We start from the raw sequence: 21,351 nt of genomic DNA, 5'->3' as shown, positions 1-21,351 counted from the left end.
TCATTTCTAAGGAGGCCAAGAGTAGGGAGGAAAAAACCCTCAGATGGCAGCCATAAGCTAGAAACCGCAGGAAGTAGTGAGCAATAACACTGGGAATGTCATGTCCAGACCTGCAGGTCAACTGAGGCCGTGACCATGGAGACAGTGAGCAATGAAGATTTTTATCACAGGTGTGTTTGTGGTACCAGAGAGCTGGACTACCAAAGGGCCCATCTCTGAGGAGAGGGAGTGAATTGTGACTGATGGTCCCCATGGAATTCTCTGCAGCTGCAGTTAGATTGGGAAGGTCCAGAGTGAGGCTTGCCAGATAAAATACAGGGTGCCCAGTTAAATTTGAATTTTTGATGAAGAACAAATACTTTTTTTTGGATAAGTATATCCCGAATACTTGCTAAATCTGGCAACCCTACCCATAGCCCAGTACAGTTTGTGAAAATGAAAGCTATGTATGCAGGCAAATCAACACAACTTATAAGAATACTAGGGGCCCAGTGCATGAAATTCTTGCACAGGTAGGTTCCCTAGCAGCTGCTGGCTGCTGGCCAGGGCCTTCCTTCATTCCATGCCACCCCCTGTTGGTGAGCGCACGTCACAGAGAGCGATTGAACTACCGGTTGGTTGAACTCCCGAGGGGACACTTTGCATATTAGGCTTTTATATATATAGATGCCTTGGCTGATGTGGCTCAGTTGGTTGGAGTGTCGTCTGATATACCAAAGGGTGGCGGATTCCATCGCTGGTCTAGGCAAGTGTAGGAGGTGACCCATTGATCTCTCTCTCTCCCACTCCCTTTAAAAAATCAATTTAAAAAATTTAAAAAGAAAAGAATACATTAATAGCTATTGATAGCTAGTGTTTGTGGGTGTGGATAATAGGGATTAAAGCAATAAATAAGTACTGTACTACACAAATAAAAGAATAGAGGGCCTTGGTGATACTGAGCGGAGTATGATTCCCTCAACCTCTCCCGGAATTTCCTCCGGAAGTCCTGATGACACTGCCTGGCTGATGAACAGAATATTCTATTCTACGAAACAATCCCTATGGAATACCCTGGCATTCCTAGCAAACTTAAGTGGCAGGAAAGTGAATATAAGAAGGAATGGGTAGGAGACAAGGGACTCAGGAGGGAAAGCATAATTTTATAAACCTAATAAAAAATGACACTAATGAGCAAATCAGTTAGGCACATTGCTTCACCTGAGATTTAGTTTTTTAATAGAGGAACATGGTTACATTCTTATAAATATTAGTGAAAGACTATCAGCAAGTATAAATCTGTAGCTGTTGCCATAGAAACGGCTAGAAGAAGAGGCAAAGTTTCAGTTTCCCCATTGGAAAAATGACAGTTCTATCCATGTCACTGGGTAACTCTGATTCTTAAAACCATTTCCTTTTCTAACGTTGCAGCGGATTACAAGGAGAGCTTTAATACGATTGGAAACATTGAAGAGATTGCATATAACGCGGTTTCCTTCACCTGGGACGTGAATGAGGAGGCCAAGGTGAGTGAAAAAGGAGCACTGATTCATTGTTCAGACTTTTAAGTAATGTGCCCTTTCTCTGCAGGTGATTTTTTTATATATATATAACAGGCTTTATAGGTAGGGAAAGATCTGTTAACTTGAGCCAGAGCCAAAGGAAATGAACCCATTATCTTTCTCTAGAAGTCACACACATTCAATTCTGTGGAGCAAAATTGCCTTTTTAAGGGGAGGGAGGGTGGGAGGGGGGGAGAAAAGGACAGGTACTTGTGCCTCTGTGGCCTCCTGCGGGGTGCCTCCAAAGCCTCCAGGCTCCATTTTAGCCCTTGGGCCTGGCAAAGAGTGGGCCACAAAACCTTTCCAACCTGCACTATAGATTCTCCTGAGCCCCTTCTCACTGCAGCCTTCTTCAGGGAGAAGGGATTCAGAGCTAATGTTTCATAGGTACGTGCCCGGGAATGTCTCCTGACCCCATGATTCCTTCCAAGTGCCAGGGGTCCTCAAACTTTTTAAACAGGGGGCCAGTTCACTGTCCCTCAGACCATTGGAGGGCCGGACTATAGTTTAAAAAAAAACTATGAACAAATTCCTATGAACACTGCACATATCTCATTTTGAAGTAAAAAAACAAAATGGGAACAAATACAATATTTGTATTTGCATGTGGCCCACGGGCCGTAGTTTGAGGACCCCTGGACCTGCTGGAGGGAGGGGGCAGGAAGCAGGGCCACAGGCCTCTGAACTCACTCCCCGAGGTTCCCCACCGCTGTGACCTTGAGCCGTTTTTTTTCCTTGTTGACTGCTTAAGCTTTCTCGCTCTCTCTCTGGTGCCAGCCTGGTTTAAAAGGGCAAGAGTCAGGCCTCCAGCAAGGTGTGCCCGGGGGGTTCCGCCGTGGACAGAGTGAACAAGTAAGACTCGCCGGTACTCCCGTTTGCTTTCGGGCCGTGAGTCTCTGAGTGCATGAAAACTCCAAACTTCTGTCTGCACTCTTTTTTTCCGTGTTGTATAGCTTCTGACTCTTGATCCTTCTTTTGCACTAAAGAGGAGTTTCCAGATGAAACCTAAGTTTGTTTTGTACTTCAGTTATGTACCATCTAGGAGGGCGTTACACAACTTTGTCTTCAAACTAATGAAAAGGTCAGTGTAAACAGCTCCCTTCAATGCTTTATTGTCTGCAGGCGGGGAAGGCTGGGTGAGAGAGGAAACTGGATTTGAGTTTGCGGGCGGGACTTATGGAAGAAGATGAATTGCTCAGTGTCTCATTCCGCTCACGTATAAAACAATGTAAATGAAACTGGCTTTCGGCCCAAGAAAGGTGGCTTAAATGGGCAAGCAGCGAGCGTGCCAGGGAGCTAGAAGGAAGTGGGCCTCAGAGCAGCGGGGAGTCAGGTCAAACGCAGAACTGTAGGGAAGCTTCTTCTAGGGTCCGTTCACCTCCATTTAAAGCTCCTTGTCCAGGGCCGGCCGGTGTGGCTCAGTGGTTGAGCATTGACTTAAGAACCAGGAGGTCACAGTTCGATTCCTGGTCAGGGCACATGCCTGGGTTGCAGGCCCAGTGTGGGGTATGCAGGAGGCAGCCAATCAATGATTCTCTCTCATCACTGATGTTTCTACCTTTATCTCCCTCTCCCTTCCTCTCTGAAATCAATAAAAACATATTTAAAAAAAAAGTTTCTTGTTCAAGCCCCAGACTTTCCCTTCGTCCTCTTCTCTCAGAGGCTGGGGTACTGGGCTAGACAAAGAAAAGGCTTCGTGCAAGGCATAGCCGGGCTGGGGTTAGAATCCTTAGCAAGTCATCTTACCTCTCTGGGCCTCACTCAGCTCCTTTAATCAAAACAAAATTAAACAAAACAAACCTTTCCAAATAAACTCTGCTGTGCCAAGTCCGGTGTGCGATGTGTGAAGATCCAGTGCTCTGGGGGAGGGCAGGGGAACCAATAACCACACGGCGCGTGTGGGGCGCGAGGGGCAGGCCCTTCAGAGTCACGGGGGAGACACTGGCGTCCTATCCTCGGAAGCCCCTTGCCAGCCAGTGTGAAGGAGCTACAAATGTGAGCTGTAATTGCAGCCCTAACGTTCATTACCATGTCGCCTGTGCTAACGAGTGCTAGTGGGTGAATGCCTTAATGGTTATGTGCCAGTAGGGACCCTTTAAAGAAAATGCCAAAACCGAAGGGACAGCTTGAGTGATGGAGGCGCTGAGGTGCCACGGCGAGGCAGTGAATTTGGGTGGAGTTGACCCCTCTTTCAGCCTCGTTAAGACAATTCCATGCCGCACCCGGAGGCAGAAGCTCGCGTCTCTTGTTCGAACACGTTGGAGCGTGTGTGCTGTTCCAGCATCACAGGTTTAGCTCACAGAAGCTTCTTGTAGCAACATTTGCTTGTTTCTTTAATCTATATATTTTAGTTACTAATACTTGATTATTGCAATTGTATGCAGTCTGGGTTAACCAATAAGTAATAAAAAAAATAGTTTCTAATAATTTCCCCCAAAGGACTGGAAAGGCTTTTAAAGAAAAACCATAAAAATCAAGTCTGTTTCATTAGTGAGGCCAAGAAGATTTTTTTTCATCAACTCGCAGAGCCTAAGGAATTTCTTTAAAATGTTACTGATTTTAGCCCTGGCCGCCGTGACTCAGTTGGTTGGGCATCATTCTGTGCACCATGAAGTTCCCGGGTTCCATTCCCTGTCATGGCACATGCCTGGGCTGCAGGCTGGATTGCCCATAGGGGACGCTGCAGGAGGCAGCCCATCAATGTTTTGCTTTCATATAATTGTTTCTCTCTTCCTCTCTCTCTAAAAGTCAATAAAAAATAATCTTTAAAAAATAAAATAAAGTATTATTGATCCTATATAATAAAAGGGTAATATGCAAATTGACACTAATGGCAGAATGACAGGGAATGACCAGTCACTATGATGCACACTGACCACTAGGGGGCAGATGCTCAATGCAGGAGCTGCCCCATGGTGGTCAGGGTGCTCCCACAGAGGGAGCTCCGCTCAGCCACAAGCCGGGTTGACGGCTGCGAGCGCAGCAGCGGTGGCGGGAGGCTCTCCTCAGCAATGCTAAAGATGTCTGACTGCAGCTTGGGCCCAGACATAAGTCGTCAGTCGGACATCCCCCGAGGGCTCCCGGGCTGCCAGAGGGAGGTCTGACTGCCAGCTTAGGCTTGATCCCCTGACCAGGCTCAGGAATCCCTCTGAATGCATGAATTTTCATGCACCGGGCCTCTAGTTTTATAATAAGCAGACTGAATAAAACAAAGCATGTGGTTGAGTAAAAAAGTTTTTTTTAACAAAACAAGAAGTAAAAGGCATCTCTCCCACAGTGAAATTGTGTGTGATTTTCATATCATGGACTTCTCAGGAGCAGTTGAATTTGCTTTCGAGTTCCTGTTGGCAGCATCCACACAGAAATCTCTTGTAGTCTTCAGGGCTGGGGCCCCATTCAGTGTCATGTGATGCTTTGGTTTATGTGACCAGAGGACACAAATTGTGGCCTGCAGCCTTCATATGGTCCACAGAACATATATGTGTATATAATATACATTTACATACTTTATTTCAAAAATTTAATTTTTTTGCCCACATTTAATAATCAGGAGGTTACTTTAATGTAGGTTTCTAGATTCTTTTGGGCGATTAAAGAATACGGCAACCATAAGCCCAAGTGTTTGCAAGGCCACGAGTGGTTCTTGTGAGGTACTGGCTAGTCTCTTTAATGCTTTCTCTAGCCTTCACCATTCTGGAACTTTCTCTGCTTGGCCCTGGTGGACATTTGAGTTTCCAGGCCTCAATCCTACCCCTTCAGACAGCCGAATATGCAGTTTACCTCTTCACTGGTTTTCTGTGTTGGGGAATGTGGTGACACATGGAGGTTGACAGAGTAGAGCCGAGAGAAACAGGACCAGGATCCCCGCCAGCATTCCCTGGTTCCTTTGGCCAGGCCTTTGGCAGCAGGCCAGAGTGTGACTTGGGTTGGCACTGTGAAAGAGAGCGGCTGTGACATACTTTTGAATGCCCATAATGGCGTCCAATCTTGACCTTTGAAGATGTTTTAAAAATCATCAGAAACCACTTGGTTCCAAATATAAATACACATCAACCAGTTGGACATTACCACCTAAGGGTTAAAAATGAGATTTCTTTGTACACTTGAAACTTACATGATCCTATTAGCCAATGCCCCCTAATACATTTAATTTAAAGAATGAGATTACTTTCCTACAAGACCGGCTTTGAAGAAGGCAGTGTCAGAAGAGACGCGACAAATAGAATTTGAGCCACAGCAGCGTCATTTGAGAAACCATATATCTTCCCAAGATGACTGTGTGAAAGGATAGTTTTTATTTGGATATTTAAGTTTTGGTGCATTTATTTAAAAAACAAACAGCAGTCCGGGTTTGGTTTTCTTACTACATATGCATCATCAAGAGCCAATTGATTTTTCCAGAGCACCTTCCTACGTGTTCCTTTTCTTGCTGACCTACATTTTACTTTAACCTCTCGTTTAGCATGAACAGAAGAAAGGATGTGAAATTCTAATCGTTTAGTTTATCTAAGGAAAAAGTTTGACCTGGGAAGGTGTTAAAACTATTAATTAAAGGGAGGTTTGGAATGAACTGATTTCTGGTATCAATGGCAGCGTGAATCTGGCAGAGCTATCCCCGAGTTCTTCCACCCAGAACCGGTTCTGCTGGCTGTGCCACGTCTTCCTGCCCAGTGACAGGAGCAGCAGCAATAGTCTCCAACAGGACATTTCCCCCAGGGTCTGGACGCTGCTGTAGTGTTAACAGGTGTCCCTGGGTCCCTGGCAATGACTCAGGTGACATCTAGGTGGGTAAGGTTGGGAGTCCCAGTCCACCCTGTTACAGCTTGGAAATTGATGGGGGATGGGCAGCAGCAGGTGACAGAGGAAAAGGCACCTGGGTGCTCATCTTGGCACCGGAAGAGCTGGCTTTGTGACTTCTCCCTGCTGAGCCTCACTCTCCTCAGCTGGAAGGGAAGCAGGGATTATCAGAATAGATTACTGAGCCCTAACCGGTTTGGCTCAGTGGATAGAGCGGCGGCCTGCGGACTGAAGGGTCCCAGGTTCGATTCTGGTCAAGGGCATGTACCTGGGTTGCGGGCACATCCTCAGTAGGGGGTGTGCAGGAGGCAGCTGATCGATGTTTCTAACTCTCTATCCCTCTCCCTTCCTCTCTGTAAAAAATCAAGAAAATATATTTTAAAACATAGATTATTGACATCAACAGATTATTAAGGTTCCATCCATATGCTTCTAACAGGAGCCCTGCTGTGGTACCTTCTTTCACATGACTCCCATTCCCAGGGTTATTGCAGACTTTCTTCCCTTTGCCAAACACTGGCACCTACAAAGTAGATCGATTGGTCGCTAATCCCCAGATTGAGGAATTCCCACGGAAGACTCCATTGGGTCATTGTGAGCTCAGGTTCCTGGCATCGAGTGCGGGCTTTCTCTCTGCGATGACATCATCCCCCAGCGCAGGAGCACAGCAGGCTCCCCCTTCTCCCACATTTCCGAGGAGATTCTTGAAACCGGGCCCCTTCTTTTTGTCCAGTGCATTTTCTCTGTTCACAATGAATTCAAGCTTAAGCGAACCTCCGGGTGCTGCACAGGCCTCTCTCCTGTGACCACAGAGAATTCCTGGAGCAATGAGATGCTCCTAGTGCTTTGAGGAACAAGTTTCCTTTTTGTGCCTTTTCGCTGGAACACCATACCAATTTCCCCCTCTCTACACTTCACCCCTCCCATGGTTTATGAACTGCCCAAGAAGGAGACTTCTTTCCATGAACCCCTTTCTAGTCCCTCTGCACCAAGCCTTTTGGGATGCTCTGGAGTCAGTGAAAATGCTCCTCCTCCCTTAGACCAGCTCCGCTAACTCATCAAGCAAACAAAGAAATCCACTACTGGCCCATCCCCCTGTCTCTAAGATTTTTTTAAAAATCTATTATAATTCAGTAATATGAAAATTTTTCTCTCCTGGGTTATTCTTTGCTGCCTTCTAGCCTAGCACCTCTGCCTGCAGGCGGAGAGCCATTACCGTCTGGGGTGAGGCCTATCCTGCCCTCCTTCCGTCCTCCGTGTTGAGTTGTAGGAGGGGCTTTGGGGATTGGCTAGTCTAGCCCTCTGCTCTGCAAGATCAGTGGTAAAAGTTCTTCCTGCATTTGGAGGTTTGGGAGAACTCTCAGACAGGAAGTTATTGCAATTTTAGAGAGGGCCAAGGACACTGATAAGGCATATATATTTTTTCATCCCTGTTAACAAATTTTTGTGGTAAGATTGGAGGTAGGCAAGACTGAAACCTGAATGGGATGGGATGGGGAGCAGAGAGGCTGAGCGATGTCGTGAATCATTTTCCTGTGCATCTCAGATTCTCATTCCACTAAGTATCAACTTTCTACATACCAGGCACTGCGCCATTGGCAAGTGCAAAAGTGGGCTTTGAACCCATGTCCCTCTGAGTCCAGAGTCCATGCTCTTAACCGTCCCAATAGAGGGTAATCTGCAATCTTTTTAGGCCAAAACATGCTATGATGTTCTTTCTCAAAGAAATCTATAGGGTACAACGTATGTAGTTCCTGAAAGAAAGAAAACAAATGAACAGCCCCATTTTCTTTAGCAAAGCAGTTCAATCCAGTCACCCGGCTTTTGCCCCCCTCTGTCTGTCCCCTGCCCACTAAGATGGCCTTGCTGGTCCAACACCTCTAGCACACAGGCCTCTCCCCATCCATGTCTTTGGTTGCCCTATTACATTACCTGTCGATATCATACTAGTACATGTTATTGACCAGAGTGGATTTGGGGGTGAGGACTATTAGGATTCCTTGCCATCTTCAACTGAGTGTGTGTGTGTGTGTGTGTGTGTGTGTGTTAGCCTAACATTAATGATCTCATTTGCAGAATTACTGCAATTAATACTCTTTGTATTAATTGAATATTAGTGCATGCTTTCTCAGTATTTTTTTCTCCAAACCTTTACACATTTATTCTCCATTTCCCCCACTTATCGCTAGCTCCTTTCTCTAGTGTCCAGATTTTTACTTTTAAGTGTATTTCCATATACTTTTCTTTTATGATTTTTCCTGCTATGAACAGGGAAGACTATTCCTTACTCTCTTTTTTTTCTTCAATATTATGCAGGAAGCACAGCATAAAAAACTTCAAAGCAAGAACAGTGATTGTTATCAGAGAAAATGAAGGTTGCAGAGGGCACACAATGACTATCTGCTTTATGTTTGCAACTTAAGAAATCCAATAAACAAAACCCACATTCACCAAGCTGGTAAATTGAAAATAAATATTTATATACTAGAGGCCCAGTGCATGAATTTGTGCACGAGTAGGGTCCCTAGGCCTAGCTGGCAATTAGGGCCGATTGGGGCCTTCCCCTGGCTGCCAGCTGCCAGCCAGGGACTTCCTTGATTCCGCACCGCCCCCTGGTGGTCAGCACACATCATAGCAAGCAGTCAAACTCCCGAGGGGACAATTTGCATATTAGCCTTTTAATATATAGGGTAAGCAATGTTTATATGCAGATTCCTCTAACTTTGGGTTCCTTTAGATCAGTGGTTCTCAACCTTCTGGCCCTTTAAATACAGTTCCTCATGTTGTGACCCAACCATAAAATTATTTTCGTTGCTACTTCATAACTGTAATGTTGCTACTGTTATGAATCGTAATATAAATATCTGATATGCAGGATGGTCTTAGGCGACCCCTGTGAAAGGGTCGTTCGACCGCCAAAGGGGTTGTGACCCACAGGTTGAGAACCGCTGCTTTAGATGCTTTCAATGAATTGGATTTGCAAAGGAGATTTCATGTAAGTTTTGACATTGTGAGGAAATGCATGGTGAGGGGACACATGCTGATATTACCTCTGGGCCGTATTTTCCTTAAATTTTTGCCTTTTTTATTGCCTTTGGGTCTGATTTTGCTCTAGTACTGAGGGAGATAGCATAAACCATCTGAGACCCAGTGTAAGGGATGCGAACATGGATGTGCTAAGAAGAGTCAGCTGGAGGAGCAGGAAGATAAAAGTGGGAGTTGGGGCTAAAAAGCTCGCTTCTATGGAAGCAAATTCATCCCGAAGGAAGCAAATGACGTGGATGTGATGCCTCGCAGTGCCCGTGGCTGCCTGTCACAGGGCGTTGGATGGGCTCATGTCATGACCTGCTTGGTGCTGTGAGACGGAACTAGCGCTACCATGTAGGATTGCTTACTTTTTCCATATGGAGTCCAGGTTTCTTTCTTTCTTTATTATTATTTTTAAAAATCTTTATTGTTGAAAGTATTACCTATGTCCCTCTTTTTCCCCCATTGACCCCTTCTAATCCGTCCCCCACCCCTGGCAGGCTTCCTTTCTTTTCTCACCGTAGGCCAATCCTTTCTCTTCCCAGGGCTGTCTTTTCAAGGTGCAACCAGTGGCCAGCAAGTCAGATGAGCTTTTTGCTCCCTTATCTGCTAATGAATAGAAAACACAGCCTCTCTGTCCTCATTACCTCAATTTTAGTCACTCAAAAGACGGGAGGGTGGAAATGGCAGTCCTTTGATTATGCCCTATGAAAGGTGGTAAATTGGAGAAAATGTAGGTGTTCTAACCTTCTCGTACACCGTGAACTGTTGAGTCTCTCAGGGTGGAAAATAAGGTTATGCTGATTGAAAGGCTGACTTGAAAGTCAGTACCAAATCATGGCAGATCCATTAAATTGTTCCAAATGTATTATTTCGTTCCCTCCTTCCTTTTCTCTCTCTCTCAGCATTGTGGTTTTTTTTTTTTTTTTTTTGGTCTAAAATATTTAATCTGTGTTTATTGGGCTCCCACTGTGTGCCAAGCACAAAGCCTGAGAAAATGGGTTCTTTAGTTGGATAGTCAGGGTGGATACCAGGGAAAAGAGAAGATATATGGACGGTTAGAGGATATTACAGGGCATCTTCCATAGTCTCAAGAGTAAAGAAGCGGCTGGGGCAGGCTCCTGGGAGGGGTCTTAAAAGGTCAGGACACACACTGGGAAGCAGGGCAAATGGCATTTTTATGTGTTTGCTGGGCGTGGTGTAGGTGATGGAAGCTTTATAAGGGAAAGGTAAACATTTGCTGGAGTCTTTGGTATTGAACTTAAACAAAGCCATGCCTTTGTTTCAGTTTTATAAGGTAATGGATGGCAGGGAAAGCTATAAAGCTGGAGTTAATTCATATGTGGAAGGAGTAATCTTTGCCAAGCATCTCACTGAAGATATCAATAGCTTGATCTTCTGTTAGAATGTGGAGTACCCGTGGTTTCTGACCTGAATCCTGCGTAGGGCTCTATAATGTACATGCATAAACCGTTGTGTGTGTGTGTGTAGAGACTTAGATGACAGACTTGGATTTCATAGACTGGTGTGTGTGTGTGTGTGTGTGCGCGCGCGCACCATGGTTAATATTTGTTTAGTGATTACCATATACCAGGCATTCTGCCAGGTGCTTTTTATACATTAGGCAGCATTTATATTTTTAAGTGGATATAATTTTTCATGGGAATAATGAAGAATGTGAAGCTCAGAGAGGTGAGCAAGCTTACCTGAGGTTGCCCGCTACCGCATAGCGTCCGTGGCTGTTGGGGGCACATGCTCTTTCCACACTGCCTTTTGTGTTGGGAGGATCTAATAGTAATGTCTTCTGCACTATCTTTGGCAAAAGGGCAACCATTCCTTCAAAGCTTTATGCCTTTGACCTGGGATCAAACCTACAACCTAATTCTGTGCCCTGACTGGGAATGAAATCCAAAACCTTTTGGTGTATGGAACGATGCTCCAACCAATTTAGCCACCCAGCCAGGGCAAAAACATGAGCTCATTTTAAAGTGTCACCATACTAAGGTAAGGATAGTTATAGCTACTTAAAAAATGAGGACTAGAAAGATTAAATAACTAGTCCCAGGCGATAGTGCCAGGATTTGCACTGGCTACAGGCCTTCTTTGAGCCCCTTGTACTTTTTTTTCTTGCTGTGCTTTCCTCTCATTTTGCCTTCCTGCTTCAGAGAAAACTCTGTCTTTCTTCTTATAAAACTTCACTTGTGAGTTGATCTCATTTGATCCCTGTCTCTGAAGCTCTGAGCTCCCATAACTCCTCCTATGTGCAGCCTCTTACATTCGTCCTCTCTCATTGTGTGAATACCTCTTCCATCTGTGAAGAACACCTCTGCCAGGCCCTGCTGCCCGCTGTCCGTGTTCCTGTCCATCTCTCCTTCCTCTGCCAACTTCCCAGCTGAGATGCTTCCTCTCCATCCTCATGTCCTGTCTCACTTGCCCCAGAAATCTAGTTTCCCATCTTTCCCTCCATTAGTCTGGCCTTGGGAAGGGCACAGAGCCTTTTTACTTCTGAACTTGGTGGCCTTTTCTCAGCCCGCACTCTCCTGGTCCTCTGTAACTTGGATGTCGGACACTGTGGCCATAGTTCTTGGCTTCAGTGGTACACACCCAACCTCATCAAATGTCCATTATTTGACAACCGTGATACAAGTATTTTGGTTGGCTTCTTCCCTCACCAGCCTACTTCAGGCTGCTCTTAACTTCCCCAACACAAACCTCCCCTCTCCCATGAGGCTGTCTCCTTATTCCAGCTCAGGGCTCCTACAGGACAGCTCCCCTGGCTGACTCGTTGAGCTTTCTCCTTTTCATCATGTGCTTACAGCATGTATAGTGAGTATATACATTATTCAACAGTGAAAACTGTATATCCCTCCTTTTCTTTAAGGGTAGGGCCCTACCATAGACTTCTGTATCTCCCATAGCATCTCTGTCTATAGTATCTTCTATAGTGTGTGTGTGTGTGTGTGTGTGTGTGTGTATTTGGTGCCCAATTTAGGTTTGTTGATATACAGACAGGTAATATTTTTTTAGTATAAATCTGGTCAGCACTGCTAACCCTGCTTATTATCTTGACAGATACAGCTACTCCAAGCAATCTCAACTCCTAAGAGGTTTTGCTTAGGAAAGCAAGAGCATAGATAAAGAGGGAAATGCGTATTTAGAAAAGTAATGTTATCTTACCTCATTGGACAAATATTTGTTGAGTATCTACTGTGGGCCTGGTACTGGGACTAGATTGAGTTTGGGGTAGACAAGGGCCCTCTTCTTATGGGCTATAGCCTCGTGGAGCAGACAGATAATTAAGCACTAAACAGATAAACAACAAGCTAAATCCAAATAGTGTTAAGTGCTATGAAGAAAATAGAAAAGAGCAGGTTGACAGAGTGTGTTACTGGTCGTGGGCGGATGGGAGGAGGAGGCAGAAGACAACTCCAGCTAGGGCGGCCAAGGAAGAGCTGAGATTGGACTGAAATCTGAAAGAGGAGGAGTGGCAATGGGATGATATGTGGGGACAGCACTGGAGGCAGAGGGCAGAACAAATGGCAAAGGCTGTCAATTGGGAACATGCTTCGCATGTACTGGAAGTGGAAAAAATTGAGTACTAAAAGAATATAGAAAGCTGGTAGGATATGTGAGTAAGCCAAATGTGTATGTGTGTGTATACTATACAGAGGTGCCCAAAGGAGAAAATAGAGAAATACACTATCAGGTTTTAAATCATTTCCTAAAAGTGCTATATAAATGGAGGTGTCAGGGAATCTAGGAGTTTCTTAGATCCTCAACAAAATAGCAAGCTCTCTGAGGGCAGGGAATCTAATCTGGCCTGTCATTCTTGTTCCCACTTCCCAGCATAATGTCAGGCCCTTGGTAAATAGTTGGTGAATTAATTCAGGAAGAAACGAATGAATGCCCAAGACTGAGATTTCACTTGTTAACATTATCTACCTTTAGTCTGTCTCTCTGTCTTATTTGCCATTGCATCTGCACCCAAATACAATTGTATAAAATAGAAGAAAAATGCTGAAAATGCAAGAAAACCGTCTTGAAGGCCTTTGATAATGCTAAGAACCAAGGAGAAAACAGAGTAGGGAAATTGGCAAGAGCACAATGATGTGTTTATATATTGTTTGTGTTTTAGAGTGGAAATGCTGATTTTATGACCCTGTAATTTGGAGGCTAATGCACGTGCCACTTCTTGGAAAAGAGTCTCAACCTTAGGAAATAAAGAGCTTTCATAGTCTTTGATCAAAGGGGTCTTCCTAAAAATGCAAGATACACTTGTTTAAAGAGAAAAATACTTTCCATCAACTCATGGATGTTATGATATTTGAAATTTCAAATTGCTTTGTAAATCAAAGATCAGCCCATTTCTTTTAATGGCAAGCTCTCAGAAAAATCTTGGGTGTTAATAATCAACTTAATGTAGCCATTCTAAAGCCCATCATTGACCTGTGTTTATTTTAATAAATCTTACTACATGTAGTGCACAACCGAGAGGTATTATAACCTGGGCAAAGACACTTACCTTGTGTAGAAACCACCAAATGGGAATTGTAATTCACGTGTAAAAATGATTTTATTTTTAAAATGTCAATTGCCATGAGACTGCACCTATTTCTGGAAAGGTCTTGGTACATTTTGAAACAATTTTTCTACCTGACTCAATCCTTGATCCAGTGACAAAATTAAAATTGCATCTGTTATCTGCTCGCATACACCTGTTTTCATGAATATTTTTCTAAAAAATATGTACTGTCAGAATTATAGGAGAACAAATAACGGAGGTTTTGAAAATATTGTATGAACATACATAACATTCATAACTCTCGGGTGACAGACCAATTGTTCATGGCATTTATATGCTCTTTACATAATCAGGGCTTCTATGAAGCTAAACAGAATTTTCTGTGCTTGACATTTGGATGAACATTTGGTGGGGGAAAGCATACCTTTCGCTAAGTTTCTGTAATACACATTTACAAACAGTGCTTTGTAGATAAACTTCCAAGAAATTTGATCTCACATTGGCCTGCTGTGCCTGGAGCTGGGACATGGTTGGGTTTGCAAGATGAAACAAATGAATGCTTATCAGTTCCCCAGCCAAGGTTTTAGTTAATGTGCTGCCGTGCCTTCCCACCCCCACCCCCTGCCCCAACTGCAGTTAAAGTTCAACTATTTGGGTTTTGAGTGCACCACAGCGAGACTACGATTGATACCATCGGGTACTGAAACTGCTTTGCTGTTGGGTCAGGCAGCCAGGCAAGAGGAAAACGGTGCCAACCCTGTTATATATTCCTGCCTCTAAGGATGACTCTGGGAGGCCCACACCATTTAGCAAAGGAGACCGATTCTTGTGTTGTTTACTTTTTATAGAATCAGGATGGCATGAATCAAAGCGAGCCCATTGGACCTTCTACTCAGAACCTCTTGCTATTAAGGGGACCTAGTCTAAGTGTCTCCCGGTAAAGTCTAGTGTCTGATAGCTCATTTGACCTCTAAAGACCTTCTCTACTGGGTGGCTGATTGTTATTGCTCCTCCAAGGAGGATTTAGTCTATTTGTTGTAGTGTGTTGCCAGTAAGCATCTGTTATTTCAGCGGCTCCGTCCTGCCGGAGGCCTTTGTAAGTATACACATTCCATCAGCCCAGCTCTCTTAGTTGAGAGGTGGAGCTGACAAGGCCACAATTAATAGTGTTTCCTGCCTGTTGAGTGATATATGGATAAATCGGTGAGCCAACCGTGAGTCCAAATAGCTTAGGAAATATTCATCACAACACCTTTCTCCTCTGGCTTCTGCAATACAAGGCCGGCTTTCTGAGGAGTGGAACAATAGCCAGTGTGGATCCAGGCCCCTGTAGATTACAACACCAGCTGGGGGATTTGTATATGAAATACGTGGCCAAAGTTAGGGACAACTGCATTGCTCACCAGAGTGATCATTTGATTTGCTGACATAAAGTTATGTTTACACATTCGGGCCAAGATAATCCCATTGCCAGTAATAATAGTTTTAAAAAAGGCAAGTGTTCCTAGGAAAGTATGCTTTTAGTTTTTGACCTAAAGATCAGCATGTGATGAAGTTCTAATCTCTGGAGCACCATCATGTCCCTCTCTCCATCTAGCCTCTGACTTCTCTGTTTGCCCGGATCGTAATCAGTGCATTTGTGCTGGTACTTCGCACAGTCTCAGGGACATGGTAGGTATTTAAAAATAATTTTGTGCCATGAGTGAATGTTCTTCTGCAGTTAGGGCATCTCCAGGAGCAATAGAGAGACGTTTCTGTCTACTTTCGCCAGGGACGTTCCGTAGGAGAATCAGGCATGGCACACATACAAGATCTTCTTAGTAGTCACCCACTGTGGGTGTGTGTTGATGTTTATAGGATAAATGAATGAGTGAACCAATAATAGGAATGAATGAAATGAAATGAATGGTTAGGTCATCTCTAGGCACTTGTTTTCAGATGTTGGCTAGAAGAGTGAGAGCCTGTGGCACAAGGCACAAGGTTGTTGTAATTAGCATGTTATTAAGACCTGTCACCTGGCCTTGCCTGCTATTGGTGTGTGGTGCCTTGCTAGTGTGTTTCTTATTGCCAAGTAAGGAGCTTAAAAATAAAATGAAAAATGATCCTTACATAGGCATAGCACTAAAATTTAGATATCTGGTTGTATAAGTTTCCCAAAGCCTACAGGAATTGAGCTTGAAATTAATTACATCAGACCTGGTAGTTAAATCAAAAATTTAAATGGCTTTTAAAATGCAGTTTTGGTCAGATAATACATTTGATGAAATAGCTTTCAGAATAAATAAATGTATAACTTTAAAACAATGAATGATTTAAAGTTTTATGTTAAGTAAAAATAATACACGTGGTATTAAATGAAAAACAGTACCAAGAGTATAATACAGCATACCCAGTTTTTCCCAGAGACAACTCTTAATATTTATATAGTTACCACATAAATCTAGATACTGTACTCATACCTCTATTCTATGATAAATAAACTTTAAAAATGATATGTATTGAAATCTACCTATACTCCTCCCTCTATTCCTCCCAATATTTTATAATAAAGTTATATTTTTAGTTCTTCTGTTGGTCAGTACTGTACTCTAAGAATTTACTTGAGTTTCCTTTTCTTTTTTTTTTTTAATTTACGTAATTTCTGTTGTGTCTCTTGTTGCCCCGTGTTGTAAACTGAGGATGCTGGTGCCTTTATTACATTTCTTTCTTCCTGTTTCTTGTCTTATCTTGTCCAGCTCCTCTTTTATTTTTTTCACTTCTTCTATAATAGTATTTACATCTGGCCGAAACCGGTTTAGCTCAGTGGATAGAGCGTCGGCCTGCGGACTGAAAGGTTCCAGGTTCGATTCCGGTCAAGGGCATGTACCTGGGTTGCGGGCACATCCCCAGTGGGAGATGTGCAGGAGGCAGCTGGTCGATGTTTCTCTATCATCGATGTTTCTAGCTCTCTATCTCTCTCCCTTCCTCTCTGTAAAAAATAAATAAAATATATTTAAAAAAATAGTATTTACATCTGATTTAAAAGGAAAATTGAAAACTGAAGACATTGAGGGACTTGCCTGAGGTCTCTTAGCTGGTTAGAGCTGGGATTAAAACTTGGGGCGTTGACTCCCAATCTAGTGGATTTTCTACAGATAAGCTCATCAAATGTTTATTGACTGCCCACTCTCCTCCATGCACTATATTAGGTACTAGTAATACAAAAATAATAAGAAATGGTCTCAAATCCTATACTTAAAAGTCAAGTAGGAAGGCTAGATATATAAACAAATAACTATGTTTCAGTATAATAATGCTCCAGGGAAGCTGTTATCTAGTTTGGGTTTGGGTTGTGTGTTTTTTTATTCCACTGATCACACATTAGAGAAATTGATATAACTATTGGAAGTCACAGCTTTAACATGTTAAGGAAGTAATGTTTTACCCAGCTAACGTATGCACGTTTGAAAAATAAGTAAGATTTTGCTGATATACTCTATGGAAAGTAATTTTATGGTCTGTTTTAGATTAAATATGAAATCAAAAACTTTTATATATTTATAAATTATGCACTCTATCATGTTTTATATGCTCAACCTGTTCTTATGTCAGACTATCCAACTATTCTTCAGTTATCCTTATATATGCATTTAGTATTTTGATTTCCAGCCTAAGACTTACGTATTTTTTTAATAGACCTTTCTTATGGTGATTTATGAACTTTTTTTTTTCTTTCTTCCTCCCTTAGATCTTCATCACTGTGAACTGCCTGAGTACAGATTTCTCTTCCCAAAAAGGGGTGAAAGGACTTCCTTTGATGATTCAGATTGATACATACAGTTATAATAATCGTAGTAATAAACCCATTCATAGAGCTTATTGCCAGATCAAGGTCTTCTGCGACAAAGTGAGTAAAGATGACAGTTTGTCATAAAGGTATCTTTGTTATTAGATATTACTTTTAATGACATTTTTCCCTTGTCACCTTCTCTTGTCTAGTGGTGTCAGAATAATCACCTTATCAATCATAGTGGGAGTGGTAATCTTTCATTCTCAATTCCTATTAGATATCTAGGGAGTCGTCAATCAACTCTATTTTTAGTCAGTCATTTTTACCACTAATTTAATGACTAATTGACACTATTGTGCTGAGTCTGATTCACTTATCATAGATTAGTAGTTTTTACTGGATGTAGGTCCTGTCTTAGAACACATCAATGTAACCTTTGTCATTCTTTGGGGTTAGTGGAGTCTCATTTAGAGGTTTTTGGAATGGAGATGGCTCCTATAAAATAAGTTCATTAGTAAACATGCACTCAGGAGGAGATATCGTTTTTGAATCTCCCTGAATCCCATAAGAGACAAAGCAATTAGAATAGCTAAGATTAAAATCCCGTGGTTATGTGACAAGAGATCTTCACGCATCCCAAATATGAGTGGCATGAACAATTTCAAGACTTGTGTGATATCAGCATCCGCAGGGAAAGCAAAGGGGCCACTTGATTGTCAAAGACCAGGACACCTACAGAAGCGACCCAAGGTACTCGCTGGAGAGTGAGGTGGGCCATCTGAGGTCTACCGTGCCATTAAAATGTCGGAAAGTCCTGGTTTACCAGTGATAGAGTGTACGGAGAAGTGGGCTTCTGGGAGCAGAGAGCGGAGATAGTCACAAGAAGAGAGGAGGAAACACATGAGCTAGAACTGCACTGGGTTTGCGGGCAGGCAGCACAGTGGTAAATATAAAAAATCTAGTGGCAATTCTAAAATATCTAATAGCCTTTAGGTCGTGACGATTTCAGTGAGTGCCAATCATCCAGCTGTCAGAGCAGCAGGACAGTCCCACTGGCCTCTGTGTCATGTGAGTTGCCTCCATGACACAGAGGCCAGTGAAGTAATAGACACGGTTTTGTCGATGAGAAAAACCCCCTAACATACCAAAGAAAAATAGACAAGGGTCATGATATAGGCAATTCACAAAAACACACACAAATGGTTTGAATGAAAACAAGGAGATGTATTTTTTTGCTTATCACATTGGCTTTTAAAAAAGCAGATTCCCAATTCTGGCCAAAGTAAGGCCATGACACAATTGGAATTTGTGGTCAATGAAGGTATCATAAAGGAGTAGCTTTGGAGCTAATGCTTACATGGCACTTATTCTATGCCACGTGAGTTCTGAGAGTTTTATGTACATAAGATTTAAAATTTAAAAGTTATAATATTTTAACCAAATATTTTAAATATGTATTTTATGTTAAAAAAACTTACTATTCATTCTTATAAAAATATAATTATTTTACAGTGCTTTACTTTTAAGTTTTGAGTTGTCATTGATATACATAAACCACAGAAATTTATAGCAAGAGGACACTAAAAATATAGAAATATTTGCTTAGGAGGTCTCTTCAAGATATATCAAGGTTTTGTAGAGTTTTGATGTTTAGATAACATAATATTTTCAGAATATTATAAAGTTAATTAACTGTTAAATGCACAGACATCACCTTTTGTATTTGAATCATTGTAGATTAAGGATTCAACACTTTATATTGCAAGTATTTTCACCCAATTTGTCCCTTGGCTTTGAAATAATTTATTTTTGCATCATAGTAGGATAATTTTAATACTACCAAATCTGTCTTTTGTGTGTGATGATTTGGGGGTCAGTTTCTAAAAGGTTAGAGGATGCTGGCCAGTTCACGCTTCAGTGCTCCTTGAATATGCTGCCACATAGGGGAGGGACTGTAAATGCGAAACTGAAATGTAGTTTAGTATGAGGATGTCTATCTGGTTTTCACCTGTTTAGAGTATCATGAAAACATGAGTGCAGATGAATTCTTCTGCATCAAAAATGGAGAGAGAGAAAGGAAAAGGAAACTTTTGAAACATCTGTATTTGGGGTGGAGAAATGGAAACTGAGTTAGCAAAGCTGACATAGAAAATTGAAAGAGAGGAGAGGATGATCAGGGAATCCTCAAAAGCCAAGAAGGAAAGAGATAGAAGGTGATTTGGAAGAGACGCCAATGAAAAAATCAGGTTACAAGAAACAGAGGAGCAAAAGGAAGAGAATAAACCCAACTTCAAAAAAATGAGAGAAAGAGAGAGAGAGAGAGAGAGAGAGAGAGAGAGAGAGAGAGAGAGAAAGGAAGGAAGGAAGGAAGGAAGGAAGGAAGGAAGGAAGGAAGGAAGGAAGGAAGAAAGAAAGGAAGGAAGAAAAAGATTGATGTGAGAAACATTGGTTGTCCAGACTGGGGATCGAACCTGCAACCTGACCAGGAATTGAACCTACCACTTTTTGGTGTATGGAATGATGCTCCAATCAACTGAGCCATACCAGCCAGGGCTAGACCAAACTTTTTTCTATTTGGTTGAATAAGCACCATCTCCAAGACCATATGAACATATCAAAACAAAACATAAAATTGTATTGTATGTACAAAGTAATCTTATAGCCTGTCTAGTTTCCTTATGCCCTCCCCCATTTCCATTACTGTATGATTATAAAAAGCATAATCACACACATTTCCATTGCTGTATGATCACAGCAAGCAAAGGGAAAATTTTATAGGGAGCTCACACTCAACTTTAATGCGCTCTCTGTGTCTAGGAATGAAGGTAATGGGCTAAGGCTTCATCTTAGGACATTTATTATAATTAGTAAGTTACTTAAGTGACTTTACTGGGACAGGGAACAGGGTCTGGTCTTTCTGTAGGGATTCAAAGCTGAAGTTGTGTAGATAGTCAAAATACCAAAAAAGGGAGAAATCTAGGAGAAGTGAGATCTCTCAGCCTTCAGAACCGAGCGTGACCTCACTGGAGGGATGGAAACGGGACTGCCTGCTCCCCTTCTTCCCTTGTTTTGTCTCTTGTCCCTATGATTTGCATGCAGTATCATGATAGATGTGTTTTTGTGTGTGATGATTTGGGGGTCAGTTTCTAAAAGGTTAGAGGATGCTGGCCAGTTCACGCTTCAGTGCTCCTTGAATGCTGCCACATAGAGGAGGGACTGTAAATGCGAAACTGAAATGTAGTATGAGAATGTCTAATACTACATTATATTATATTAAAAGTTATAATATTTTAACCAGATATTTTAAATATGTATTTTATGTTAAAAAAAACTTACTATTCATTCTTATAAAAATATAATTAGCATTGTCTGTATTTGTTTTCCCCTCTCAGGGAGCAGAAAGAAAAATCCGAGACGAAGAGAGGAAGCAGAACAGGAAGAAGGGGAAAGGCCAGGCCTCCCAAACCCAGTGCAACAATTGTGAGTGTCACTGAAAAGGGATGGGCTCCCCTGGGTCCACTAGAGAGCAGGTGGAAAGAAGTGGGCTGCAGGCGAAACTACAGACATGCAAGGGATTACTTGCTTTCCCTAGAGTCAATTGTCCTTGCGAAAAGCAAATAGAATCAATGATCACAGAGTGTTTGCGCTAGGAGGGACTTTGTAATATCATTGAGACCAACACTTTCCATTTACAG

At 42.4% G+C, this 21,351-nt stretch overlaps 1 protein-coding gene across 7 annotated transcripts in view; it reads left to right on the top strand.

Annotated features, from left to right (window-relative positions):
* Positions 1-21,351, top strand: part of GRHL2 (grainyhead like transcription factor 2) — a 117,779-nt gene that overhangs the window by 72,815 nt on the left and 23,613 nt on the right. For all 7 annotated transcript variants that reach the window (XR_002826056.1, XR_002826058.1, XM_006101863.3 and 4 more), the window contains exons 8-10: positions 1,411-1,505; positions 17,615-17,773; positions 21,049-21,136. Coding sequence is in view for 5 of the 7 variants with exons in the window: in XM_006101863.3 (XP_006101925.1) it covers positions 1,411-1,505; positions 17,615-17,773; positions 21,049-21,136 (342 nt within the window). In the remaining 2 variants the exon portion in view is untranslated. The remainder of the gene's footprint in view (positions 1-1,410; positions 1,506-17,614; positions 17,774-21,048; positions 21,137-21,351) is intronic.

Source organism: Myotis lucifugus, unplaced genomic scaffold (assembly GCF_000147115.1).
Source record: "Myotis lucifugus unplaced genomic scaffold, Myoluc2.0 scaffold_385, whole genome shotgun sequence".
Taxonomy (NCBI): domain Eukaryota; kingdom Metazoa; phylum Chordata; class Mammalia; order Chiroptera; family Vespertilionidae; genus Myotis; species Myotis lucifugus.
This window is presented reverse-complemented; position numbering and strand designations above follow the sequence as displayed.